This window comes from Catharus ustulatus, chromosome 7 (genome assembly GCF_009819885.2).
Source record: "Catharus ustulatus isolate bCatUst1 chromosome 7, bCatUst1.pri.v2, whole genome shotgun sequence".
Lineage (NCBI taxonomy): Eukaryota > Metazoa > Chordata > Aves > Passeriformes > Turdidae > Catharus > Catharus ustulatus.
In genome coordinates, this window is record NC_046227.1 from 11,483,995 (window position 1) to 11,511,668 (window position 27,674).

General features: G+C 39.7%; 1 protein-coding gene across 2 annotated transcripts in view; it reads right to left on the minus strand.

The window, feature by feature from the left end:
• Window positions 1-433: 433 nt before the first annotated feature.
• Window positions 434-27,674, minus strand: part of ALS2 (alsin Rho guanine nucleotide exchange factor ALS2) — a 36,625-nt gene continuing 9,384 nt past the window's right edge. Inside the window, exons 5-34 of one of the 2 annotated variants that reach the window (XM_033064832.2) lie at window positions 26,737-27,097; window positions 25,700-25,868; window positions 25,151-25,247; window positions 24,671-24,748; window positions 23,530-23,706; window positions 21,732-21,903; window positions 21,164-21,344; window positions 19,410-19,475; window positions 16,880-17,042; window positions 15,977-16,108; window positions 15,622-15,750; window positions 15,237-15,307; window positions 14,826-14,892; window positions 14,334-14,536; window positions 14,125-14,190; window positions 12,635-12,733; window positions 11,956-12,120; window positions 9,754-9,865; window positions 9,382-9,459; window positions 9,139-9,272; window positions 7,118-7,285; window positions 6,730-6,847; window positions 6,092-6,249; window positions 5,233-5,355; window positions 4,556-4,732; window positions 4,116-4,161; window positions 3,550-3,611; window positions 2,789-2,938; window positions 2,438-2,534; window positions 434-1,164 (exon numbers count right to left, since the gene is read on the minus strand). In XM_033064832.2, the coding sequence (XP_032920723.1) occupies window positions 1,126-1,164; window positions 2,438-2,534; window positions 2,789-2,938; window positions 3,550-3,611; window positions 4,116-4,161; window positions 4,556-4,732; window positions 5,233-5,355; window positions 6,092-6,249; window positions 6,730-6,847; window positions 7,118-7,285; window positions 9,139-9,272; window positions 9,382-9,459; window positions 9,754-9,865; window positions 11,956-12,120; window positions 12,635-12,733; window positions 14,125-14,190; window positions 14,334-14,536; window positions 14,826-14,892; window positions 15,237-15,307; window positions 15,622-15,750; window positions 15,977-16,108; window positions 16,880-17,042; window positions 19,410-19,475; window positions 21,164-21,344; window positions 21,732-21,903; window positions 23,530-23,706; window positions 24,671-24,748; window positions 25,151-25,247; window positions 25,700-25,868; window positions 26,737-27,097 (3,858 nt within the window). In that variant the 3' untranslated portion in view covers window positions 434-1,125. Of the gene's footprint in view, window positions 1,165-2,437; window positions 2,535-2,788; window positions 2,939-3,549; window positions 3,612-4,115; window positions 4,162-4,555; window positions 4,733-5,232; window positions 5,356-6,091; window positions 6,250-6,729; window positions 6,848-7,117; window positions 7,307-9,138; window positions 9,273-9,381; window positions 9,460-9,753; window positions 9,866-11,955; window positions 12,121-12,634; window positions 12,734-14,124; window positions 14,191-14,333; window positions 14,537-14,825; window positions 14,893-15,236; window positions 15,308-15,621; window positions 15,751-15,976; window positions 16,109-16,879; window positions 17,043-19,409; window positions 19,476-21,163; window positions 21,345-21,731; window positions 21,904-23,529; window positions 23,707-24,670; window positions 24,749-25,150; window positions 25,248-25,699; window positions 25,869-26,736; window positions 27,098-27,674 lie in introns of both variants that reach the window. The other variant, XM_033064831.2, reaches the window with a different exon arrangement.

A 27,674-nucleotide genomic window follows, 5' to 3' on the forward strand; every position in this document is an offset into this window, starting at 1 on the left:
AAGAGAGACAGCCCAGTGTGTCCTGCTCCAAGTGGGAAGCATGGAAGCACTGAAGCCTCAGAGGCAGCTCTGGCTCAGCTCTGGCAGAATACCAGGAGCAATGGCAGCAGCTCCAAACCCTCTGGAGCAGCAAACCCAACGCAGCCTGCAGGGTGAACTGCCTGGGAGCTTCCCTGCAGTGGGAACAGCTTGGCATTGGTACCAGGAGAGTTCACCTCTGGGCAACAGCTCTGCATGCTGAGCCCTGGTAAGGGGCACACATTTGCTGCTGAGGAGGGGAGTGAGAGAGGAGCCTGGGGGTCACCTGCTGTTAACCGAGGTCAACCCAACACCATCTGTTCAAGAGCACCCTTCTCACCTCCTTCCACAAGGGCTGACAGAGACAGGGTAAGCAAACTGAAGACTGCACAGCATTTCATTCAGTGCCAAAATGTGAAGTGGTCAGTGCCTTTTATTTATTTCATAAACAGAAAGAATGGTAAATGCCTATATATTTACAATTCTAGTAAACAGAGAAGTCCGTAAGAGTGTGATTATTTCCACAGCACATGAACACTGCATTCAGCAATGCTGTTCAACACAGATGCCTCAAAACCATTATAGCCAAACACACTATAGGTACCCATTATAAATACTAACATGTTTCTATTTTCTTAAATAAACAAACACACAGCTTAATTCAGGAAGACCAAGTGGTTCTGCGGTGCAATCCATTCCCTTTAAACATTTCTGCTGACGAACCACGAATAAGAAAAACAAACCCACTGCTTTGGAAGCCATGCGATCCAGACTCTTACATGTGTTCTATGTAGATGCCATGCCTTTGTGCAGCATGGTTAATTGAAAAGGAGTAAATAATCTTTCTGTTAGAATAGGAAAGTATTTCTTCTTGGTAGGTACTTGACAAACCAAGTCTTTAACATGATCACTTCACAGAAAGCTTCTGGCTGCAGTTTTTGAATCTTTTGAATCTTCTGAGAGTTCAGAAGAAACAACTGAGTATTTCCATCTGCAGCAGCAGAAGTATAACCAAGTACTTTCTAAGGGCCATTTCAGGGAAGAAGTGGTTATTAGTGAAGTTCCACTGAGTAGATTATCCCACAGAGGCAGGTTGTAAATGATGGTCTAGGTAAGCTTTTCATGTTGAATCTGGTAGTAACATGCCTGAATTAAAACAAAGTTCAAATTAGCACAGGTGCCAGTTCACAGCAAAGCATCACATACAAAAAGCCTGATTGTTTTCTACACAAGAAAACAGAGGACAAGGCTCTCTACAAGCAGTGATGGTACAGTGGCACTCAACACATGAGAACCTTGTGATATGTAAGCTAGCAAAATGAGCAACAGGAGACTAAGTTACAAATTACATCCAACACCTAATCAAGCAAGACAGCATGATTTGTGACTCAATACTTTCACAGCTCCCAGCTATGCCAAGATGAAAGTATATTTTGGGTTACAAGTCTCTCTTTGCCCTTTGGCAGAAGGATTTAAAAAAAAAAAAATTTAACAGAACAAGGATGCAGGGATGGAGCATTTCAAAAGCACTCGGACTGAAGAGTAAAGGTTTCCATCACCCTGACCTCCTGTTGAGAGTTATTCACTTTTTAATGCTGGCTCAAATATGCACTGGGTCAGGTCAGCCAGGATCAGAAACTTTATGTAACTGTCTCAGACAAGACCTGCACTCATGGTAAGTTAGATTCTACTTCTGCTTCCACCATGCAGGTTCTTTAGTAAATTTGCACCAATGCAAACCTTCCTTTTTTGCAATGTCATGACACAAATAGGTCTTAAATCCTGTGGATCCAAGCATTTTGAGTTTGCACAGATAGAAAATACAATCATGATAACCTAACACTTCAGTTTCAGATGAACAGCCTCCCTCCACAACACCACCACTAAAAGGCTCCATACAGCTCAATTGTGCCGAGATCCACGTGATAACAGTTTTGAGGTACCAGAACAAAGTATTGTGAATGTCTTAGTGTAAAACAAGATAATCTTCCAAACACACTCGAGTGACAGAGTATGTTTTTTTACCCTAAAACTGCATTCTTGGAAAGTCTTGATGTAATGTTAGACTCAAACTTCAACGGAATCTTCAAAGAAGCACTTCATTTCAATTTTTATAGGGACAGTAAGGTTTGTTAAACTACAGGGGAATGAGCATTTAGGATAGGTCAACAGCAACCGAGATTACCTTTGACTAATCCACATTTGCACATTGCACCGTTTTTCTTTGTGGTACCAGCAATTAGCAGGTTATCCAAAGCTCTACATCAAATTTCCTTGCTGATCTTAGTAAAAAATTTTAATTAAAAATGTCAAAGAAGTTACAGACTAATGTTCATATACTTATCCTAAGCTGCTCTTCATTGCTAAAAGCTGATTATTTCCAAAGAAAGCCTTTAATAGGTCTGAATAATTTTCATACCTTCAAGGTAGTGAACATGATGCCTTGCTCCCCGTGTTGGAGATAGGGATCCATCAGGTCTTCGATTAAGTGCACCTCAGACCCCAAATTCCTTATCCTGCCACATGTGAGAGTGGGAAAGTGAACATGGGAACAGAAGGCGCCAGTATAAAATTTCTTAATTCTGAACTCAGGGCCTTTTCACATCAAACTGTTCAAGACTTTTTCAGGTCAAAGCAAGCAGTCAAATTGGAAAATTTATAGTTACAAAAAGCCAGTAACTAATCCTGTAACAAGCAGCAGTATGTTTAACACAGAAGTACTTGTACTGCCTATGCTCAGCTTATGACTGATGCCATCCTTAGTGCCTACCTGGCTCGTAGCACCACATAGAGAAAAACAGGAAATAAGTCATCCATGGACCACAGAAAATCTTCCTGAAGGGTCTCAAGTACACTCTGGGAGATCTCTTCAAAAGTCTGCTGGATCACCTTCAACTTGTCAGCTGGGGTAAATGTTGTACTATTTGGAGAGCAAAAGCAAACCAGGATAACAGGAAGCAGTGAGAGATCCGCATTTAAATTAGGAAGGGTTTGCTGGCCCTCCCCATGCCCAGAGAGGTCCGTCAGACATTGACATTGCAGCAGCCAGGGCTGCCCAGGCTGTGCAGGACCCAGGTTACAATCACCACACCAAGGCACAGTACTGCAAGTCAGATTATCTTCAAACTTTTATGGTGTTTTAATACAGTGGTAAAATGAAAATAATTCCTTCCTAAAATATTTTTAATTTCTTAAATTCTTGCATAACAGACACAGAAAATCTTCCCATGCTCAGGTCACTTTACCATAGCTGTTTAGAAATTCACATGTGTACTTGATAGACATTCTTATGCCTTTGATTCTAAATGGTGCCCCACAGACACCTTTCAGACACCTTATGAGGCAACACTTCATTCCCCAGCACGAGAAATTGCATTTTTACTCAAAACTGGAAAACATCAAAACATCTTAGTGACTTCTCTTACAAAGGTGAACAAAAAAGGGTGACATGTGAAGGATCCCAGTCAAATAAACCAGATACTAGTCTAGCAGAAACAGTAAAACACTGAAAGACAAATTGAAGAGAATTACCTGATTTGCTGTAAACATTCAACAGCAGAGGCAAAGCAGGCATCTTTTGTGTTTGATGACACCTGTGTAATCATGGTAAGATTTATCAGGCAGGTTCAGCACCCCCACTGTTCAATGTTGAACCTCTTTGAACAAGATAACGATTAAGAATGTAAACTACACATTTTTTCTATTCAGAAAGTATATAATAATACAAGCCTCTAATTAAGCAACTTGAAAATCTCCTTGCTAGACTTTTTTTCTCAGACTTTCATAATGAGAGACCAAGCAAAGGTCTCTTGAATTCATTACCAAGTCAGTCAGTGAGTGACAAAGTTGGACTGATGCCACTGTATGAAATCACAGAATGGCTGGGGTTGGAAGGGACCTCTGGAGACCCTCTAGTCCTGTGACCCTGCTAAGTCCTTACTGCAGCATTTAAATAGTAAGCAAACTTAAGGGAAATACAATAAAACGGCATATCTTAAGCAAAAAGCCTGGCTAAAAATTCTTTGATCACTTTGATGACTTCAGCTTCTTGAAAGAAGTACTGGGCAAAACATATAAACAAAGCCCAATAAACATACCTTTCTACTCTCTCCAAGGATGGATACAGTTCCTGGCCAAAATTTCCTGCAAGAAACCCAATGCAGTCCATTGAGAGAACATAATTTCAGAGTATTTTTCCCACTAGAAGAATGAAGTCATCATATTCTGAGACACAACAGCCCTTCCTACAGGATCAACTAAACCTCCCACAGGTACCCAGAAAACGATCTAATTTGAAATGTCTCATTCTGATTTTGTAACAACACCAATCTTTACCTCCTTCCCATCCCTTCCACCTCCCCGTTTTGGAAGACGGAAGGTTTGATTCACTCTCTCAACCCTTCTAATAAGCTTAAAGACATGTTCAGATGTATTTAAATCTAAGAAAATACTTTAGAAAACTAGGGTTTTAGTTGCTTTATCTAATTACATGCCATAACCTGCTCCAGTTTCTGTTTTATTGTAGTAGCATACTCACGCTTGCACTCCAAGAAAGCTGAGAAGAGCCAGGTCAGTTTGTTTGTTTAGGCGTAAAACACATTCCCAGTAAATGTCCTCCTCACGCTCGTTGTCCAAGGCATACAACATAAACAGTGGGGGATAGAGGCGTGGCAGTAATACAGGGAGCAGCAAGCCAAAGCTGGTTACCACATAGCTGCAACAAAAAGACAGAGGGGATGGTTTGCATAGGAAGACATACAAAAAACAATTATCTATAAAAATTGAATGAAAACCACTGGAACAAATCTTTCGTGTAGCATGAGTTTATTCTACGAGGGATAAGAGTAAAAAAATAAGTACAAATCCATCAAATAGCAACTCTGATAAGAAAATATTATAAATTACCTCCAGTGCTCTTATCCCAAACACTTTTTTGAAGCCCAGGCCCAAGCCTTAACTTGCTTACCCACAATAGACGAGAGCAAATTCTGTTTTAAATAAAGAGCCATTGCATGGACAAGTATGAAATACTTATTAGCCATAACGTGGATGTTTGCTTATCAGAATCTGCCATCAGACCCAAAGGGGAAAAAAAACCACTGCTTAGAACCATCAGTTGAATATCGTTTATCTTTCCTCCCCCACCCAAGTAAAACAATCACAACAAATAAAATAAAGGTTCTATTAGTTTTTATTTGTTTTTCCTTTATGTACCCTGGTTCAGGAGATTCTGATCTGGAATCAGATTTCCCACTGCAAAACGATCTCCTTCCTTTTGGCTCTGTAGCCACAAATGGAATTGTGCTGCCCTCTTCCGGGAGATCAGGAAACAAGAACCTAAACAGCAACACACAACAGCATTTGAGGTCACATCAACGTTTCCACAGATCTCAGCACTAAAGCAAGATCAGAGAGAAAAAAAGTCAGCAGAAATAATACACAGTGAGCTAATACAGTACAGCTAACACACACAAAGTACCAGCTCCCTGGAAGAAAACTTAGGAAGGCCAAGCCCTCTAATCCAAGGACACCTTTCCTACATTTATATCACTTCCCTTCAGACAAGGTTGCTAATTGTTAGTAATTGGGAGCATTTCTCTTTCAGATTGGCAGGATACAAAGCTGAAATTATTCTCAAGAATCTAAGCCAGCTCTTCATAGGAAGATTGTTCATCCATGTTGGCAAGAACTTTGATGCCACATTGGTAAGAACTTTATGGAATACACTGGGATTCCCTATCCCCACTAGTGTTCTATACCCTTTGACCAGTGTCTTTGCACAGCACCAATATCTACAGACATTAAATTGTAAATCTGTATTCCAGGTGAGCTTCTTAAAGCCACGTTTCAAAGTACAATGTAGGCTGTTAACACACTAGGTATAAAGAGTTAAGTTTTTCCATTTTTGACAAAGCATTCAAGACTCCTTAAAAAGATTAGGAAAATACAAGCAACCTCCAAAATTAAGTAACAATGCCAGCACCTTTGAACTGTACAACACTAGACAGCTTCAGTACATGAAAGAGCTTTAACGAATTCAGCAGTAGTTTGATTTGGAAATGAGTCTCCTTACCTGACCAGCTGGAAGATGCGCTTGAGGTAGGACTTGATCTCTCTCACAGCCTCCTGCAGCAGTCGTCGATTTGCTCCTACTCCAACATAGGTCATTCTGTAGACAGCCACCAGTGTTTCCACCAGCTTGCCCAAAGGATGGAGAGGAGTATCACAAGCCTGAGACAAAGGATATTAATTGGTCAGTCAGATAGGTCAATGGCAGGCAAGTTAAAACAAATGGAATCCAAGAGACATGAGCTATGTATAACAAATTGCCATTTGGATTATAAGATTCCTGTGGCAGCTAAACACAATTTATAGGAGTAAAGACAGTACAAGAACTTGTGCTACTACTTGGACTAGACATTTGTCCAGTAGTCTTAAAATTAACATGCAAAAAATAGCAAGTATTTCAAGATGCTTTGTGGGGATCCAACACTAAAGAATGAAAACAGTAACTGAACTGTTCAAGAGAGCATTCATTAGGTATTCAATGATTTTAGTCTTAGTTGTGGACTTCACTATATTCAGAAGTGATAAGCATGAACTATAGATTACAATAGTGCAAATATGGAAATAATTAGGAAAGCTATTACAAAGTGAGCTTCATGTCATGCCTTGCCATGCCTTATTATGTGTGCATTTCAGTCACAATACCTTTATCAAATATTTTTTTATATTTTCATATTTTTCCAGGGTGAAGGCACCAATGTGTTGTGGAATGAACTCCAAACTTTCCAGTGTCTGAGTATGTGAGCGGCTCAGTAATTCTGGGCTGCAGTTTAAAAAGACAAACATTGTACAGGTTGAGACATACAATGGGGGGAAAAAAAAAAACCCTAACATGAACAACTCAACTAGTAATACACATCAATATGTCCCTGAAAGGGTTTGTACTGCAGAGCAATAAAGTTATGATTTCACTTGGGATTTGCTATTGTTGTAACTAAAACTTTACAGTCAGAGTTTCTAGCTTAGAGCCATGTGCAATTCCAGCTTCCTCCTCATCCTGTTTTGTTTGCTGACACATTCTGTAGGAGCCAACCTGTCTTTGTGCTGCCGTCGGTTGGTGGTCAGAGCCACCGCAATGTTGTCCCAAGCCTTCCATCTGTCCCCCTGGCCAGGGCTCTCACAACCAAGCTGGTTCCAGCATTCTTCAAACACTGCCTTCCATTTCTCATCAGGGGACACTGCCAGGATCCCAAGTTTCCGCCTAATAAAATGACCAGTGGGTCTGTTAAATAGCAATGAAACAACACACTCAGCTTGAAAACTATCCATGGCTAATGTCAATCTAATCTCTCACACTGTTTTACCAAAAGCTACTGTGAACCAAGTTTTATCACTAAGAATAAAGTTAGAGCCCACTAGTAATACCTACATGAAAAAACCAGCTATGAACCTTGTTAGTTTTACTCTTTCTTGCAGCCTTCCAGGAAGCAGTACAACAAAGAGCTGGTGCTTAACTTCACCACTGGTATTCATTCAGAAATCTCAGGAAACATTAATGCAGCAAGGACACAGCACAAGCCCCAAATATCTTGCTATCCTGGAGTGCATAACTGGCACAGCTACCCACATAAATACCAAGGATGGGTGCACAGCTGCTGACCCTGAAGGAGTAGCTACAGATAATGCTGCATGACATGTTAGGGATGTGCTGATAGAGAGCAAAACCAGGCATCCGTTCACTGCCAGACAATGCTCAAGGATCATCTACAGCCAGAAGAAAACCAAGAGCTCTTCTTCTCATGTATACAGACAAAGATATCTCAGACATGTAATGAAATTTAGGGTTTTGAAAGGCTTCTCAAAACAAATAATTGCTGTCAGGGTTAACAGTTCTATCTTGATTTAAATCAAGTGTCAGAAATTGTCAGACCTTTCATTAATATTTCTTCCAGCACATTTGAGATGAGAACTAGCAACACAGGCATTTCCCCATGCTGCCAGTTTCACAAAGCAGAAAAAGCAAGCTCTAAGCCTTTCCAGAAATTACACCAGAAGATTTTCAACTTGAAGACAGTCAGAAGAGGGTAGATGAAACCCTTATTTCACAAGCAATCCTCAAAAATATGTACATACATTAATTCATAGACTCCCTACTGGGGTAAAAAGCAGACAGCTGCAAAGGCTGCAAGTGTTCAGTTCAGCAGGGAGGCCCTGCTTAACTTGCATGCTGTTGTAGGTGTCAGCACTGTCAAAAGAAATTACCAGTGAAAGCTTCAGGAAGCCAACTGAGAAGTAATCTATGTAAAAATATGAGAGCCATGTTTCCCATTTTAATCTGAAATTTCAGAGCACTCTTCCAAGATACTGAATCCCATACAGCAATTGCTAAACCATTACATGGTGCTACCACATACCAACATCTACTACCAACTCTTTACTTAGGCTTCTTCTACTCAAAGATACATCAGTTATAACTCAAACATCTTTGTTTTTTCCCCCAGAAATAATTAAGCTAATTGCCCTAATGCATCTGCTACACAGAGTGATGCAAAGTAATCTTTGTCAAGGTATTAAAATGCTCTTTTGCAAATCAGCAACCTTCTCTTTTCTTACACACTGCTCAGCACAGGTGGAGGATCTAGTCAATTCTGTCCAAATATATCCCCACTGGCATTACTAAAGGACTTAATTCATGGAGCTGCTAACAAAGTAACTGGCAGAAGGCAGAGAGGCCTGTGATTAACTTAACTGCTCCAACAAAACTTAGTCTTTCTCAGGAGCTCCAAAGTCAGCAGCAGCTGTGAACTCAGGTTCTACCAGACAGTTCCAACATAAACAAAAAAACATTTGAGACTGCTACAGCACAGTAGTAGCATATCAGCTGTTCTGTTATTTCATGTCACTATTTGCATATTCAAGTATTAATTAAAGCAAGAATAATTACAAAAATATGTTTATCTTATTTCCTGAGTAGCAAGAAAGAGGAAAAATGTTTTCAAAACTTCACTGTTTCTTTCAAAGAAGTATTTTTGACTGGTCTTTGAAAAAAGACAATCGTTCTGTTCCTAAGTATTACTGAACCATATCAGAAATTATTTATTATTCAACACTCACAGTGCTTTAGGTTTGTCCTTCTCATTCTCATACAAACTAGGTTTGAAATAGGTTCCAGTAATTTTTATTCCAGATCCCCACTCTCCACTGAAGAGACCTTCAATATAATCTCCATTTGGCAAGGTCAGTGTTCCCTTCAGAAAAGATAATAAAAAAATTAACTAAAATCCATTGAGAACCAAATTACAACCTTTTTATTTTCTTAGATGGTAAGAGTTTACAAGTGACAACTGTAATACTGACCTTTCCACTCAGAGTCCAGTTATCTGAAAATTCCCCCTCATAGACTGTATCATCCTCAGAAAGCAGAATTCCAGTCCCCTACAAAAAGAATCACAAAGAACACAAAGCAGCAATTATAAGAGAAGGCCAGACCACAGATCTAAAGACATGCTTTAGAAAACCTGCTACTAGTTCTTAGCAAACAGTAATTTTTAAACTCTTTCTGAAGTAGTCCCAGATAAAACAGAGCAGGGATAACAAAGACAATTCTAAGAGCATGGACAATAGAAGATTAGAACAGAAAGTTTCCACAGCCTGACACACTCATCTGCCTCAGAAAGCTGCCACTCTTAGAGGAGAAGCCCTAAGCCCAGGGTCCAGTGTCCAACTCACCATCATTTTGTTGGTGCTGAAGGCTCCTTCGTAATACAGTCCAAACTGAGTAACAACAACACCATTGCCCTGGCAAAGATCATCTTGCCACATTCCCATGTACTTTTCTCCTCTGAAGAAAAATGAAGTAAGAAAAACAGAGTCTAAAGAGTACATTTCTATTCCTTCTTTGGCTTTACAGCCACCTTTGACCATTACAGAAATCATCAGAAGAGAGTCATAGAGCATTTGCTTTGGGTCTGTCAGTTTAGTTTTGCCAGCTCCACAAGTACAGACTCTTTTTGATATAAATAAATTAGAGTGAACTTTCTTTCTCAAGAAAACTGATGAGCTGATATCCAAACAAGCTGATGAGCTGAGACAGTGCTGAAGCCCTGTTAAGCCCAGTGCATGCCCCAAGGAACCTGAGCAGTGTTTGTTTTTCAAAGTTTATTTCTTTTATAAAAAGTCAGGTGAACTCAAATTGTAGAGAAGGAAAAATAAAGAAAAAACAAGTTGCTCTTCTTGGGGAATAGGAGGGAGACCTAGAAAGTAATACATGACATTTTTTAATATTAAGAGTGCAAATATTGCAAAGAAACACATCATATTGTAGAAAGTTTTTGTGCAATAGCCTAACAAAGGTCATGATATAAAAAAATTTATTAGACAAAAATGGCTTACAAATAAATAACAGCTTCTTTCAGATTATTTTAAAATACTTTTTTTTCCTGCATATAAGCGCACAGATGTCAGGCTACAGTTGTTTGAAACTTAATGCAAGTCTCAAATATTTTGAAATAACCTATTTTTCCAGTTGTTCTGAATGAGAACACAATGTTTTCACCACGCAATTAATAAAAAATTAACTTGTCCAGGCCTTTTTTTCTGCTTTTACAGGGAAATTAGCAATTGATTTGATACAATTTGCTTGTTACCAAGCATTTTCCTTGAAACATACCCAGGAAAAGCTATGTTTATAGTAAAGAGTAAGCTCAACCATTAAACTAAGCTCAGGGGTCTCTCCCAGCTGACTGGGCCCACAAGGTGGCAGGAAGCTTGTCTGATGAATCATCCTCCCAGACACAGGGGCCTCTGTTGACCCTCGGAGAGACATTCCGCATGCTCAGTTACCAGTAAAGAAACTCAAAGTCCCGCTTGTTCAAATAATTGTTTTGCAACAATGACAGCAGGCAATAAAGTGTCTGCAGCTATTCCTTGTTTGTCTGGGCTGCAGAATAAGTGCAGAAAACAAATCCTGAGGACACAAAGATGCACAGATTACTTCCCTGAGACCAGAAACAAAACTACATCAGGGCAGCTCACTCATGTTTGAGCAGCTCTGGAGTGAAACACAAACGCCACACTCCCCCTTTACCATGAACTAGTGCTGCATTTACAAATTCTGGAGGTGAGAGGATTTGCAAGAAAAGCTGATATCTACTTGTCCTAGGTAAATAAATGACTAAAGAAAGTATGCAGAGACATCTTGGCACTACAGTGTAAGAACAGCCACCACCCTAGATGCAAACCTGACATCAGGAAATACCTAGAGATGTTACAACAGCTCTGCTTCAGAAAAACACCCCAGCCTTTTGTCTGCTTGGTTTTTGAAGTGGGCAGTCAGTTAAACTAACAACAGTTCCCTTGGGCTTTCACCAAAAGCTCTTTCCAGAAAAACAACCAATAAATTGGTGACTGAAGTGCTCAGGGTTCATTTACTGCACATGTTTAGTGCAAGTCTGTCTCTGAAACCATCATTTCAGTAATCTGCCCTGACAGGAAGCATCTCCCCTCCACTGCATTGTCAGAACAAGCCAATGGAAAACCTGAGCATGAGTTGAAGTTCACGAGCACCTTTATTTGCCACTGAACAACCCAGTCTCATAGGCCTGAGATGAAAGAATACTCCTCACATGAATTCATAAACACTTTCAGCACATACACAACGCCTCAGTAAGACACCATATTCAGAGCCAGTTTTCAGGTAGAAGTAGGATAGAAAAGCAAGACAGAAAAAAACAGTGCAATCCCTCCACAATTCACTCCAGAAGCAGCACCCAAAAGCAGTTCCTAGACCTGTTTCTTTAAACCACCAACCCAGAAAGCCCAGGAATAAAGAAGAGACATGCACTATTACTGGTACTAACAAATCAAATCCTTTCCTACTCTTTTCACAATTGCATGTCAGACCCGAGTTCTAAGGATTTGTGGAAGCACTACCTTGTGATATCATCAAAAACTCCATAACCACTCTTCTTGTCCATTATCCACTGTCCAATGAACATGCTGGGAGAAGAAGAGGTCAGTTTCCCGCTGCGCAGCAGCCCGTGCCCGTGCCGCATGTTATCCTGAAAACACCCTTCATACACCTCACCGGTGGCGTAGCTGGAACAGCAACAACAACAAGAACAAGTAAGATCCCATCATCTACTGCTCTGTTGGGGGGCTGGTTTTGCAGTTTTTGATTAATTTTGTTTTGTTGGGTGCTTCCCCCAAACAGATAAACCCTCCCTTTTTCCTTCTAGGAATTGCATTACAACCACACCAAGCAGCAGCTACAGTTAGAGGATGTCTGGGATAAAAGTGACCCTTTAATACAAGTCTTTGGATGCTTTGTTGTTTTAAAGCCAATCTCTGCCTAACAAGCAAGGCCATTGAAGGTTATATTTCTCTCTCAGAATAAAGAATCCTCTCTTATTGCAAGGTGGCATCAACATTAGAGCACACATTAATAACAGACCACTGCAGAAGTTGCATTGTGAGCAAAGCAGAAATAAGCCACACTAACTACGACCACCAGTCTGCAATGTGAGAAAGCTACACACAGAGGTTTGGTCAGAGCACGAGCCCTGCTCTCCTGCAGCTGTGCAGTGACAGCAACACAAGTGCCACAAGTTACCTGTACACTCCATGCCCACACATTTTGCCTTCCTTCCAGTATCCCACGTAATGGTCCTCTTTGTTCAGTGCTTTGTTAGGCACTCTGTATTCACCGTACCTGCCAGTGCAGAGATGGAACACAAACAGTGTAACACTAAGGCATTTCATTAACAGAGCAGATGCACATCACAGAACCATTCTAAAATCATAATGCTCCCTCTCATTTTTGTGCATCTCTAACTACAGCAGCCACAGGTGGTATTTTTTATGAGAGAAAGTAAGAATTCCAGCATCACTAGGACAATTTAGTCCATACTGCTCTCTCTCCTCTTTGATTGTGACATGTTGTAAATACTGCTCTTGCAGCCACACTGCAGCATTTTTCTCAGGTCGTGAGTCTTTTCAAATCTTAAGACTGATTCTACCTTTATTATTTTCTTCAGCTCTTGATAATTCAATTACACTATTCCAGGAAAAGATAAGGGCATGTATTGCTACAAAAAACATTTTCTCAAAAGATGCTAGCTTCCAATTAAGCTCAGTGACAAGGAATTATTCACAATTTCAGTATGCCTGAAAAAAAATGAGCTACACAACTGTATTTACTGATTTTAATTTCCAAAAGAGATCAAGTTCCAGTTCTGAGGGTTCTCCTAAGAGCGTGTCCACCCAACAAGACACTGCTGTTAAGCGCTGAGACTATAACACACATGCTGAAACACAAGTAAACACACTTAATAATTTCAGTAATTACAGCTAAATACTAATCCATTAATTTTTGGTTGGGATTTGTTTGCAACATTTCCATCTTCAACAACTCTAAAATCTCCATGATTAGTTACACTTAGTTACAAATGACCAAAGTTCTAACCTTGTTTTATAGTTGGACATTATTATCAATAACCAAGAGGAATTTTGAAAAGCTGTCTGCAGTCAGACCCCATTTCAATTTCTCCTCCAACCCAATATTTTTAAAATACATCTGGAAGCCAGCAGGACTCCTCATATATTTTTATCCTGTGCAGTACAGACATGTCTGCTCACAAGATGCATATAAAAATGCCTTTGGAAATAAGTTAATGTCTCAGCCTCAACAGTGCTCTAAGCAGATTCTTAGCCATGTAGTGCAGAGAAAGCTGTGTAATACATTAAGTTATTTTCAAGTGGCTTAATTGGTTTCACCAGATAATATGATAATGTTCAGACCTTCCATTCAGCCTACTTTCAATCTTCTCTGTACTAGCTATCTTCATCATCAAGATCACATACTCTCAGTAGTTTTCACTCAGACCCTGAAGTCTGAACTCATGATTTTGTCTCTTGGCTAAATTACTAAGCCTTTGCTCTACCAGAAATATAGCAAAGAAAACACTAGAGGAGATGCATCACTGTGTTGTAAGAAAGGCCAGCAAGATTCACTGCAAAACCTTTAACTAAAAAGTTTTGTTGCTTTCTCCTACAACAAAAAGTATTTCTTGCCTGGCTCCACAAGTAGTTAGAATATCTTACCCATCCTCCAGCCCAGTTCGGAAGGTCCCGGAGTACATTCGTCCATCTGCCCATTTTAGGATCCCTCTGGAAAAAGATACAAACCCATGCAAATATGTAAGATAATCAGTTCACTTTGCACTTTCCAAATACCTTCTGTAAGTGAGTCTACTTATTCTTACAACAACCACTTCATTTTCATTTCAACAGCTCCATTCCAACACTTTTACCTTCCATGGGGTTTTCCTGAAAGCCACCTCCCATCATAAACAGCATCCTTGAATCGAGGGTCCTTGTAGAAGGTGTATTTGGCACTGCGAGAAATAGGAGGTTCCTGTCTTGGCACATTCCCACCAGCTCCATACAGAATCATGTCAGAAGTCCCTCTAAGGGCCTGATCCACTGCTTGGCTTATTGCCCTCAACCACTTGGTCTGAAACAGAAAGTGGTTCATTACAGGACTTAGCCAACACCTCTCTTTACACCGACTCCCACCTTAACAGCAAGCACAGTCATGTCCCTGGCACTGCTCAGCACAGTGCTGTGCACTGCAACACTGCTACACCCAGGCACCATGCACAGCCAGCCTGCACACTCAGCTGCAGAAAGACTTCATTCTTGGGGAATACTCAGGCAATCCTTCTCCCAGTTTGGTTTCACAGTAGGGGGAAAAAGCCTCATTTGTATCACTGAAGTCATGTCAAATTTGTAGAAATGCCTACCTTCTCCTGTGGTGTTGAAGAAACAAGAACAAATTGTTCTTCTGGTGTTGTAATCTTCAACCCGTTCCTACATGGGGGAAAAGTATTTTAATCTGCGAAATTCCATCCTGAAACCCTGAGGTGGGGTTATTGGATACTGTATCTTCTCTTCCCTACCCCTGTTAGAATTTCCTTTAAGTTAGAAATAAAAAGAAGCAGCAGCAAAGAAGACTTGCTCAACCACCTTATTCTTTCTGATATTTACACAACCTTTTTTAAGACATAGAAATACATTTTCTGAAACAAGAGAAAAGGGTAGACATGGCTGCAATCACTGTATTCCACTTCAAGTTCACAATAACTGGACACCAAATGATCATCTTCTCTCCCAAAATATCAGATTATTTCAGCATCACAAGCGAGAATACTCACACATTACCAGTTTCTTCTGAAAGAGCTTCTACCCACAGTGTGGACAAGGGAAAGATATGGTGTGTTGAGAACTGTAGGAAAGGAGAAGGGAAATATTAACAGTTACTGATCCATTAACCCATTAACTGATCCATTTTTTTCCAAATAGTTTCTTTTTCCCCTTTGTTTGAGAACTAAGAAAAACTGAGCATTAGGGACTCTTTCTACCACTCTGCTTCAAGAAACAGCCAACAGAAACCATGCCAGCCATAGAGCAATGCAATCAAATGGTAAAAAGACACATAATTTCAGATTTATTTTTACACCCCAAAAACTTCACTGTATGAAAAGTATGTAATGTTTGAAGTAGAGAAAAGGTTTTGCTCCTGGTTGCAAGCTAGCTCACCTGAGCATGTACCAGAGCATCGTTGAAGAGGATGAACCAGTTGACAGAGAACCTTCCTGCGTGCTGCAGGGACAAGGCCCGATTGCTGCTCTCACAGATCAAACGCCGCTCCGGCTTCCGCAAGGAGTCCTGCAGGTGGGGTCAAAGGGAAAATCCCACTTCTCACTGATTGTGACTTCAGGTCAGTGCTTTAGTCTTTCATAGTAAAGGTCCAACCTTTCTCAAGTAAAGAGTACTACAGCAACAACAGCTAGAAGAAACAGCAAGTGCAACTGGGACAGCAGCACCAGTAATAGACACAGGCACTAAGAGCAAGAGATTCAAGCTGTTAATGGACTGGCAATCGTCACCATACCGTCATTTTCCCAGGAAAAGTCTTCCAGAAGCCAAGGGTGTACTCTGCTTCTTTCATTTTTCTGCTAAGATGGACAGCAAGACTCTCGTAACATGAACTAGAATCCTGCAGCTTCTGGTATTCTGGGGATGCCTGTAGGGCACAAGGTAAGAGAGAGTTGAGGGCGTTTCTGAACCCCTGTACCAACACCACCAACCAAGCTGCAATAAAACTGCTCATTTTATTAAATCAGCACTGGGTGCATGACAGTTGGTCTGGGTAATAAACAGAGCAGACCAATTCATCTTCTTGGTAACATAGTCTGTTGGTGTGCTGATAGTTTTTAAAAATTATACAAAGGTCCCTGAATGTTACAAGGAGAATGATTAATACACAATTACATGATCTATTTTTCTGCAGCTTAACAAGTAGTGCTCATAATTGCAGGAACCATATTCTAAATTACTATATTTGGTTAAATGTACAAGTATGTTCCTGTTTAGTCATCTTTTATTTCAAAACAAAGCAATTATATACATCTAAATGGGTGGTAAAAGTCTGCCTAATATATATGTAGTGTTTTTAGTAGAGTATTAGAGCCAAGGGTAGCTACAGCAATGATGCCAGATGAAACTGAAAAGCAACAGGTAAACATCAAAACAATATATTTGCAATTAAGCACTCAGGCACACAAATAAGCTCTGGCAAGGTAACAAGTTTCTACCTCTCACATGATCCAGGCAGGTGGTGTAAGGTTATGCAAATATATCAACAAGATCTTCCCTGCAGCAAATACAAGTTTGAAGTAGCTCCTCTGAGGAATAAACTGTTTCTAATTACCTGCCATTTGCTCCACACAGTTAATTCCAAGCTGTAAATTTCATGTGTTTATTTATTGAACTATAGATAGAAAAGCCAACCTACCACTTCAAAACACGTGGCAAGTTTTAGCAATGTTCTGGCATAATTATGAAGTCGTCCGAATGGCATGAAAAACAGAGCATTCAAAACTTCCACTAGCTGGAGGTTTTCCTCATTCTTCTCAGACAGTTTCTGTAACAGCTCCTGGTTTTTACTCAAGAAGTCTCTAAATTATGGGACCATTGGGAAACAGAGGGATGAGAGAAGAAAAAAAAAAGACATTAAGACACCAGTAATGTTTTATGTAAATGAGCCCAGATCACCCTTTTTTGGATTATCATAAACCAATAAAAATTATAAGGGCAAATGCATGCTGTTTATTCATCTATTCACAATTTAGTTTGAGAAGTACAGTAGTAAAGACATGTAGCTAAAACTGCAACACAAGACTTGTTTTTGTACGACTAATTTCATACGCTCAATCATCAAACTGGCTGAAGCAAGCTGACTATGTTGCTCATTTGGAGTGCAACCAATTGCTTTTTCCTCTTCATGACTTGATTAGTAAAGAACCAACAGGTGGAAGGACTTCTCCATTGTCTTTAGAGTAATAAGTTTCTAACACTGTTGATTTATACAAGAAGGCCTGAAAAAATCTTAACTTTGCCCTAGTGCACTTCCCTAAATATACTGAAATAATTTCTTTCCCTGCTGTTTTCAAGGTAACTGAGTAGTTCTTCCCCTAACTGCAAAAATTACATCCTACCTCAGAGAAAGGCAGGAAATCTATTCAATCCTCAGTCTGATTTCCAAGAGGGAGAACTAATCTAGTTCAGAGAAGAAGAGAGAAATGATTCTGAAGACAGTACATTAGCACACAAACCCAGGATTTCTTCATTAAAAGGAAAGCACACCTATTTTTCCCTCTCCTTCACCATAGGTGTGCACTCACTGGTGCTGGCACATAGGACACATGCACTGAAACACAACCAGCTGGGAAACATTTAAACCACAAGCTGCAAGAATCAGGTGAGCTGAGAGAGCAGGCCCCATGGACAGCAAAACAGAGCAGAGTTCACAGCAGGCTCCCTAAGAATGCTACACTGTTAGTGAGATCCCATTCACACAAAATACTGTACCTTGTCCGGGTCTGCTAGTGGTATTTAAGAACACTGTTATTGAACAAGCCTTAGGAATAAAGTCTTCTTTAGAGAGAGGAGTCTGTTTTTCCTAATTTTAAATTTATGCCTCTGGACAGCTTGCTCTTTTTAATTTTGAGATCCTCATAAGGAGGTTTCTCTGTTGAAAAGCATCAAACAATAACAGACAACACTCACTACAGCTTGGCTGCTCTTTTAGAGGACATGCTCAAAAACCTGCCATCTTCCATTGAAACTGGCACTTTTAAAAGTCAGGACTACATCTAATGCATTCATGCTGCAGAACATCCATAACAGATGGGCTGACACCATTAACCACTTACTTAAGACAGTACCCCTCAGGGAAGGAGTGAGGGGGAAATTCATCCTTAGCAGCAAAGATATTCTTAACCTTCCTTTGCAAGGAGCAGAACAAAACTTGCACAACACCTCTTCCCTGGAGCGTTATTTACCTAATGAGATCTTGGTTGCAGTAGGAGAAGCTGCGACACCCAACAATGACAACTGATGTGATGAATTCAGCATGGGCGATTTCAGTATGAATTATAAACAAGCTTATACTTGAGCAAAGATTTCCTCTAAGTCACCCTAAAAATCCTGACTAATGAAGAAAGATTCTCAGTGTCTCTCTGCAGGGGGATTCTGTATTTAGACTTTGGAACTGGTTCTCAAGGGCAGAATATTCTTCATGCAAGTACCTGCATTTCCAAGAACTTCCAGTACCATAATTTACACTGCATCCAAAGTGCTCCATAAACGTTAACTGAATCACTCCCAGATTACAGAATTTGTGAAGGAAAGGCAGCAATTCCACAGACAAATAAAAAATTACCCTCAGTACAACGACTTCTTCAAAGTACTAGGGTGAGAGATCCAGTGTCATTATTTTCAAGACAAAAATACTATAGAAATGAGAAAAAAGCTTTGTGTTCTAGAAACCTCAACTGTACTGTCTCGGGCCTTAAAATTCAATTCCTTCCTCACATCTACAGCATCTCCGCATGAAACAGAGCAAACAAATCTTGAGATGCAGAGAAGATGCACGTGCAGAAATGTTATTTTGCATCATTTCTTAACAGCAACATTTGAAAGAATAAACACGAACACTGAATAATAACATTTAACCTCATTTATCCAAAGCTTTCAAAAATCATTATCTAAACTGTATTTCTTTGAAGAAATTTCCAATAACAAATTTTTTCCTCCTTTCTCCACCTTCAAGATGAACTAACTGAACTCAGCAGCATTTTAACCTAAATTTTTATCACAGTTAAAAGGAGGTAACTTTCTCTTGATCTGAAGGAAAAGAAATGAGTGTAACTTAAGTATGCTGAGACCAAGTCTCTGCATGGTCATTACTACACATTCTCCATTCTTTACAGTTCTTTACTAATTGAGAAAAATATCCTAAAAATGGTTAAAGGTTTGCTTACATTGCTGGCTTTGCAAGGAGCATAAATCCTCCCATTACGAGGAAGTTTGTCACTGAAGTACAATACCTAACACAGGGAAGAAAAAGATCTTCAGTTACAAAATGAAAACATTCCTGGAAGTAGAAACTGTTGAAATGTCCAAGAGTTCATAATGTCATCTGTAACATCTTTTACTACACAAGTCATACAGTACTTGAGCAACGCTCAGTGTTACTGAACATTTGGCATTCACCTTCCACATGGAGCACTGATCATGCATTACCACACATTTCTGCTGCCATTACCACAATGCAGAGAGATTCCTTTAATTTAATTTCTGTTTCTCTCAGATTTGGGCATGTACAGATTAAACCACCTGTTTCAACCATTAGTACTGCTAGTTTCTAATTATAGTCACGAAGGAAATTTCAAGAGAGGAATTTTCTCTTTTTCCTGCTATTCAACATTTTATGACCTCTCCCCATCATCATTAAAAAGAAAAACAAAACCACCTTTCTCCAAGGGAAGAGGTTGCTGCTTAGCTTATTAATATATTATAATTGTGCTGCCTTGAAAGATGTTCATGGCATAACTCTGAGGTTCTGATGCCATACATATAAAAACATGTAAGCAACAGGGAGCAAAGGGGGAGAGCACAAGACAAGCAGTAGTGAGAACAGAGATTAGGTATCTCAGTCTTTGAGGAAGAAGAAATTAAAACCTTCTATTTTTGAGTAATGAGAACCAATTTTAAAAATCCAGGTTACATGAAAAATTCAAGTTGGAGACTAAGTAAGAAAATGAGAAAATACATATTTAGAATCATGAACAATTATAAACAGAAATGGAAGCTTCTTTTGGGGTGATACAGCATAAGCTCATCACTGACCTAGCAAAAATGTTATTGGTGGTGCCTTTGTTAAAAAAAAGTACAACTAGTTGTCCATTCAATCTGCTGCTGCATAATGGAGTTGACAACTACTGCATAACAACTGAAGTCAATAATCTCAAAATTTTGTTTCCTTAGATATTTTCAGATACCTGGTATCCAAGGCTACATTCAGATAGGACACTTTTAAACTTTGGGGTAAGCCATTATTTTTCACAAAAAACTCTAAGTATTAAGTATGATGAGACTTCTGTCACATTTAAATAAAACTGTCCAGAAACCAGAAGTTACTGACAGAAAAGACAGAAAACAGCCTAACTGCACAGATCTTTGCTCCCAAAAGCATTAAGCCAATAAAAACAATAACCAGGAAAATCCAGACTTAATTCTGAGTACTAAAGCGGCTCCAGCTTTTGGGTCACAGGTGTAATGGAAGCTGTTTAGCAGGTATGAGGACAGAAGTAGTTTTTCTGGAAAACAGTCTTTAGTCAATGACTATTGAAAAAGTATCCTGTAACATAAATAAACCCCCCAAGGTAGCTTTAATCAGCAGCCTAGCAATGCTAAGCCTATCACATTATACTACAAGATCCTTAATAAGTGATGAATATTTAGGCTTACAGGCAGCAACCAAGGAAGAGTCTGTACCCAGAGTTTTACACAAAGGAAGGTGATGCTGTTCATGTGCTCCACTGGTGAAGACTTGTAAATACATCTCACTACAAAATGAATCCATTTGTGTAAAACTCTCCATACATTTCTAAATCACAACAATACAACAGTTACATAGCTTTCCTTATGACCTACTTTCCCTTAACTCAGGGCTTGTTGCAGTCAGTAGATTAAGCCTGCAGAGACTCAAGATGAGAGGGAATTGGATACTTGCTCAGTGTAACTATCCAAAAAGAGACTGGAATGCTTCAGGATGGCCAAGCTCCTGGCTTCTTTTACTCCATGAAGAAAGCTACTTAAAGAAGCTCCATGTTGACCAATGAGATAGCAGAGCTTGCTGAACCTGCTTGCCATTTCCTGTAACAGCTGGATTGCATTTGCATTCCCCAAATTATCTGTAACAGACCAGAAAGCAATTTAGCTCACCTTATGAAAGAGCAGCACCCATTAAGAGACAACCTCAACATAGTGCTGTTTAGATGTTTTATCAGCATCACTTCATGGCTACATTATCCAGAATCAGAAATTCAACAGTTTTAGACTAAACACAGCACAAATAACAAAGGTATTTCAGGTGAAACCATCAGCAAAGTGCAAACATTAACAGAATGCCACACTATCAGAATGCAACTGTCTTTCACCTCTTCATCCAAGCAGGGGAGAAAGCAAGACCTTCGTTTTATCTTGAAAATATATTATTACTTTCAAATTTTGCGTAACAGAAATTTGTTGTGGAATGTAGGGGAAACAATATCAAGGAAAACATGAAAAGAAAGTCTTACCTAAACCTAAAAGAGGTCTAAGAACCTGAGATTTGATCTCGCTGAGTTTGAAATAAAACCTTCTCTCAGTAGCAGCCAACTCATGCAAACTGGCAATATATCCCATTACGTTTTTGTCTACTAAGGCCAGACAGTTGTCACCACCAGCTATCACATTGCTTATGTACCCTATCTGAAAGATGAAAAAGAGAAAAAAACAGCAGCTTTAGTGTTTTTCTTTTTATACTCCAATTTAAAAATAGATTAATGCAAATAAAGCATATTTTGAAGACCACTAAATGATAGTAAGCATTAATTACCTTCAGTGAGAAACAACCCATTCAATATGGCTTAATACAAGAATGGCAAAAGTTGAAGATACATTTATAGCCACTGCTGTTCATTTTCCTGACTCTGACAGAGCCAATAAACAGACCACCTTTTAAGGTGGCTCATACAACCATTCTGTGTTTAAGTGATAGTGACCTTAAGTTCAGTCACTTTAGAACTGCAATATGCTTATATCAACAATGTTATCAAATTACATCGTACATTTCTCCTATTAAATGCAAAGAGAGAAGAACAAGCTTTTATTAGAACTATGACTGTGTTCTGGACAGGTCCTTTCTGGACCCGGAATATGTCAATTTATTGATAAGAGTCCAGTTTATCGATACTGCAATATTACTAACAGTACTACTTGCTTTCCACAGTAGTTCAAAGCAAAATTCTTCTCTAGAGTCAACACAAGTGCCAGGGATGCATTGTGGCTCCTCACTAATTCTGGCTCACCTGCAATGCCACAGAATAATTCAGAGTTTGAGCTCTACTTTTATTTCCTTGATTGCTAAATAGAGGATTCCTTTGAAACACTGAGCCAGAGTTGTTCAACAAGCGACCAATTCTCATATGCAAGAGCCTACCAGTCTCCCTTGAAGAGAAGGGAATGGCTAGCAACAATCTTACAGAAGGAATACAGGCGTGTGTGTCTGCATGCACAGACACAGACCCAGACCCAGTGTCTAAATCTCTGTCCCTCCTCAAAACACTTCCCAAACTGCTATTCTGCTCAATTTAGGGAAATAGCAGTGATACCCAGAGGAGCTAAGGCATTCTCTACCCTCACAATTTCCTTTTAGTTATCTTAAATTCATACTGGTCTGAAACTATACACAACTTGGAGGAGGACATGCAGTCAGAGTTCACACCCCTATCTCATGCCAACCTCAAGGCATATGTAAAATTCAGTTTCATGAAAAAAAATTGTGTAGGGGCACCTCCTGTCTCCCATTAACATCAGAGGCATATTTTTGCTCACATCCCCCTTTGTACTCCTGAAAGGGAGGGGTAGGGAAGGAGATGGTGCAGAACTCACAGGGACCTTCTGCCCAGTCACAAACAAGAGGCAGAATATTGGAATGGAGTAACAGAATAGAGCAGCCAGTGGCCTCAGGCAGCTCAGAGACCAGGAAGTGAAGAGCAAGAGCAGTGAAGACTCAACACAAAGACTGGTGAAACAGTGCACAATGCACTCTTTTGAGTGCATTTCTGCAGCATGCACAGACAGAAGGAAACGGATTAAACACACTAGAAACACCTTGTTGTCCCTCAAACAGAAGGGAAAGCCAAGAAACAGGCAGGGGAGAGAACAATACTAACTCAGCCTCCTCTCTGCCCTCCATCCAATGTGCTCCTCATTTGACTACCAGGAACCAACCACGTGGCTTAACACCCTTGAAGCTCATGGAGCCACCAGCACCGCGCTGTCTCCTAAGAGCGCCAGTATGATCTGCACTGACTTAAAGGAAACAACACTCACCTTACTACAAGCTACTAACAGAACTGGACTCTTAGTACAGCTATTTTCATTCATATTGTTTTCTGGTGATGTCTCCTGGCCACAGTAATATAATCCAGGTTGGAAGTCTTTCTCATCTGCTAGGAAGAGAGAATAATCTAGTCCTGCTGCTGTAGTCCAAATACCATCACCACACACCTAAAATTCAAGAGGAAGGAAGACATTGAAAATCATCACCCCAAGTTGGAAGGAGAGAAAAGTACATAACTCTGCTAATCGTACACATACATAATACACCTGCCAAGATAAATTATCGCAATAACTGGACAATTTTTCAACTTCAGGGTCTCATAACAAATAAACTCCTTACACATAGACTGAAAACTCTTTCTTTCCAGTTTTCTTTCTAATGGCCGAGTTTTTTTGTCTTTCAGTTACAAATCAGTTTTATTTTTAAATGGGCATCAAGTGAGCTTGATTAAAGTTGGAACACTATTCTCCCCTCTACATTTAACTGGGAAATCTATATAAACTGGGGAGACAGTTAATCTGCTGTACATTACTTTGCATAAGGCTTAAGCAGGAAAATTGCGCAGCTAGTTTTCCATTAAGATGAGCACCAGAAAACATGGGGAAGGCTGTGGTCTAACCCAGAAATTGTTATTTTGCTAGTCATTCAATGTGGTGAAAAGTTCAAAACAAAGAGAAAAACCCACTGCCAAAATACTGCAAAGCTCTGGAAATACAGAAACAACAAATGTGGCCATGGTCCAGGCAAGCTAAAAACGCTAGGAACAATTGTTTAGAATAAAAACAGAGTTCTGAAGTATTTAGATGTTTTAACCCTGCAACATCAATATCAGAGAAACCAAACATAATTTCCAAGTGAAATCTGATAGGAAGATAGAACCAGTCACATTTCTCAGTTCTAGAACTTTATTGTGGTCAAAACCCAGCGGAAGTCTATGTAAATGACTTCTTGGGTAGATTTTCACAAGCTCATCTAAAGATCATTTCACAGCATAAGCCAAAGAAAATCAAGGGCTCTGTTATTAAATAGCACATGGATCCATGAGAAGGTCATTCTCAGAAATTACTATGCACTCACTTGTACAAGATGAGACCCTAAGCTAAAAGAGTAAAACCACAAAAAACAAAGTACCTTTGTGAGACGAGGGACAGTTGTTGGGGAGTTCAAGTGACCAAGCTGGCCAGAGATATTACTGCCCCAGGAATACACCTGCAAGAAGCAGTGGTGAACATCAGAAAGTACATTTATATACATGGAAACATACTGAACTGTGACAGTACAACACAAAGTGTGCAAACCCACAAGTCAAGGCTACAGAATTCATGTACAGAGAAGCACTTCCTGAATTTTCACTGCCTTCCTACATTCTCAGATTTTCTTCTCACATTTAGAAACAGAATGCACCAAATCAAGTCACAGCAATCTTTAAACATAATGTTGATGGTACATGTAGAACTCAGGAAGAAACAGAATTTAGATCTCACACTACTTCCATGCTGCCCCCAGCAAACAGGAACAGAAGTTTAGAAGCAAAAGAAACTGAAAACTAGAAAAGACCAAACATGGTAATTATGTCAGAGTTAAACAGTAAATGGTAACAATCACTTGTACCTGGGATTTGGCAGTGAGTGCTAAGGAATGATGGCCACCAGCAGAGACGTGAATCACTTCCTTTCCATCAAGGCTTTTCACACACAGTGGCTGAAGCCTGTCAAGAGGGAAGAGGGGTAGAAGGTGGGAAAAACAAAAAATATTATCAAAGGTACTGTTAATGCAAAAACACTCAAGGTTTTATTTTCTTCCCCAAAACAAATTAGAAAAACAAAGATATATGGAACCTTCTGGCAATAAACCAGCTTAATAAAAATGGCCAGGAAGGGCAAAAGTTGATGATAGATCTCACCTCAATTTGGACAAAATCAAAATATCACCAAAGCTGTTACTGATTACAAAGGAAAAAGTTCTAATTGATTGATGCTTGGTAATAATGCAGCATAAAACATGTCACTTGGAGAAACTTAGGTCACAACACTTAAAACAACAAGAATACAATGCATGGCAGATGTTTAGATTTGAGAAGCTGAGAGAGTTCAATACTCAATATATTTTCTAGCAATATAGTGAATAAAATAAAAAAAAAATTTATCAATGAAATCTCACCTTGGCAGAACATCACCATGCCCTAGCTGTCCTTCCTTGCCCTTCCCCCAGCTCCACACCTCTGTTCTTAGAGAGGGCAAAAGAGCATCAGCTTCACCACTATAGGTTGGAGTCAGAGCCACAGTCCTCATTTTTGCCCGTCCTACCTTCCGTAAGAGCCTTGGGGAAACTGAGCAGAGGTCAAGAATTAGAAAAATTTGTGATCATTTTGGTGAATGTATCACTCAGATTGTGTGTTACACAGTAACAGCACTAGTCAACAGCAAGTGATCCGAACTTCTTAAAGCAGTGTTTATAGTTCAAGCCTGAGAACAATGGTTGACAGGCAAGACAAATAGGTTATGGATACAAAGAAGTAACACAGGTGCTAAAACCAGACAATTGTCAAGTAGTTTTCACCAGCTGCTAAAAAGGATAGCAGACATAAGAACCATGCAGTTATAATGACGCAAGTGAACTGAAACAAACTATACATTGAAGTGTTTTGGAAGACAATATATCCTTGCAGTGAAGAGAATACTTCAATACTTCCTAAAACTCCTCTCAGATCCAAGACCAACATAGAACTAAACCATATACATATTCAGAGCAATTAGCAACACTAAAATCTGTGAGGCAAGAAGATCATTAATTTTGAAGTTCAGCAGTGGGAACTGGAATACTTATAGGTCCCTGGCTCAAAACCAGCTCAGTGCAGTGCAGATTACAAACCACACTGATTTTTATCTGCTGCAAAACCAACATGAAAGATATCTCAGCATAATTTGGCAATATGATTCCTCCAACGTGCTCAGTTTACCTTAATTTAACAAGACAGTTCATTTGTAAATGCACTGATTTTGGTTTTCTTTGCACACAGTATCTGCTAGTCCTCACTCTCCCCTCTGCTTTCAAGTCCTAAGAAATTGTTTAGAATTCATACACACCTTTGAGAGATCATTAGATTTGTGTTTAATAAATATTTGGGTTTTTTTCACTCATAAACCCCCACATTGTAATAAGTTTCCCAGTGTTTTTTCCCCAACATGCTTGTTTACCTTGTGACAACAAGCCAGGCAGGGAAAGCCTTCGACTCCCTCCTTCAGATTCCTCTTCTCTAATATCTACTAAACTGGAACTCTTCTTCCCCTGCATGGATTCCAGCCTGACCTGCTCTTCTCGGCTGTCCTTCAGAGCTTCAGGCCCTGGGGACCTGCTGCCCGACTGAGGCCCTGGCTCACTCGACGATGTGCCGTAGAAGTTCATGACTTTCTTCAGGGACAGGGCTCCAGCCTCGTAGGTGGCAGCGACTCTCACCCCAACTGCTGAGGCACACGAGGCCACCAGGCTGTTCAGGGTGGATGTGCTGCTACCTGGAGGGCCAGGGATACAAGCACTGAGCTGTTCCTCTTGAGATGGCTAAAACCAAATGGAAATTGGAAACTATCAGAGCAGACAGCACAGAACAGTAGGATGATGATACACAGTCATTATACCAACCATGGGCTGGACTGAACACCACAATGTTTATTACAAACTGTATATACTGTAAGTTATAGATGTATTTTAACTGTATATAGTATAAATTATCTATGGTTTTTATGCTTCATTGCTCAGAACAATTTTTATAAAGGTAGCACCAAACACCATTTCTAAACGGTCTGGGCTTTGTCTGTTGCACCTGTCTCGTAGCTCATCCATAAGAGACTAAGTCTGGGGTTTTTAAATACCAACAGAAGAAGGATCTTTGTGAACAAATATAAAAAGGGATATAATTTTAAGCTTATTACCAACTTCTTTGCCACCAATGAAAGTGCAGCAGTGAGCATACTCTATTTTCAGAAAGACAAGTTCTCTCTTCAAGATGGTAAAAGGTAAACAGCAATTCATGGATTCATTTTGCAAGGCCTATCTTAAAACCAGTCTGGGCTGTGTCCCCTTAAACCACTGTTGTATCCATATAAAGCTTGGTCAACAATCATCAAGTCACAGGAGG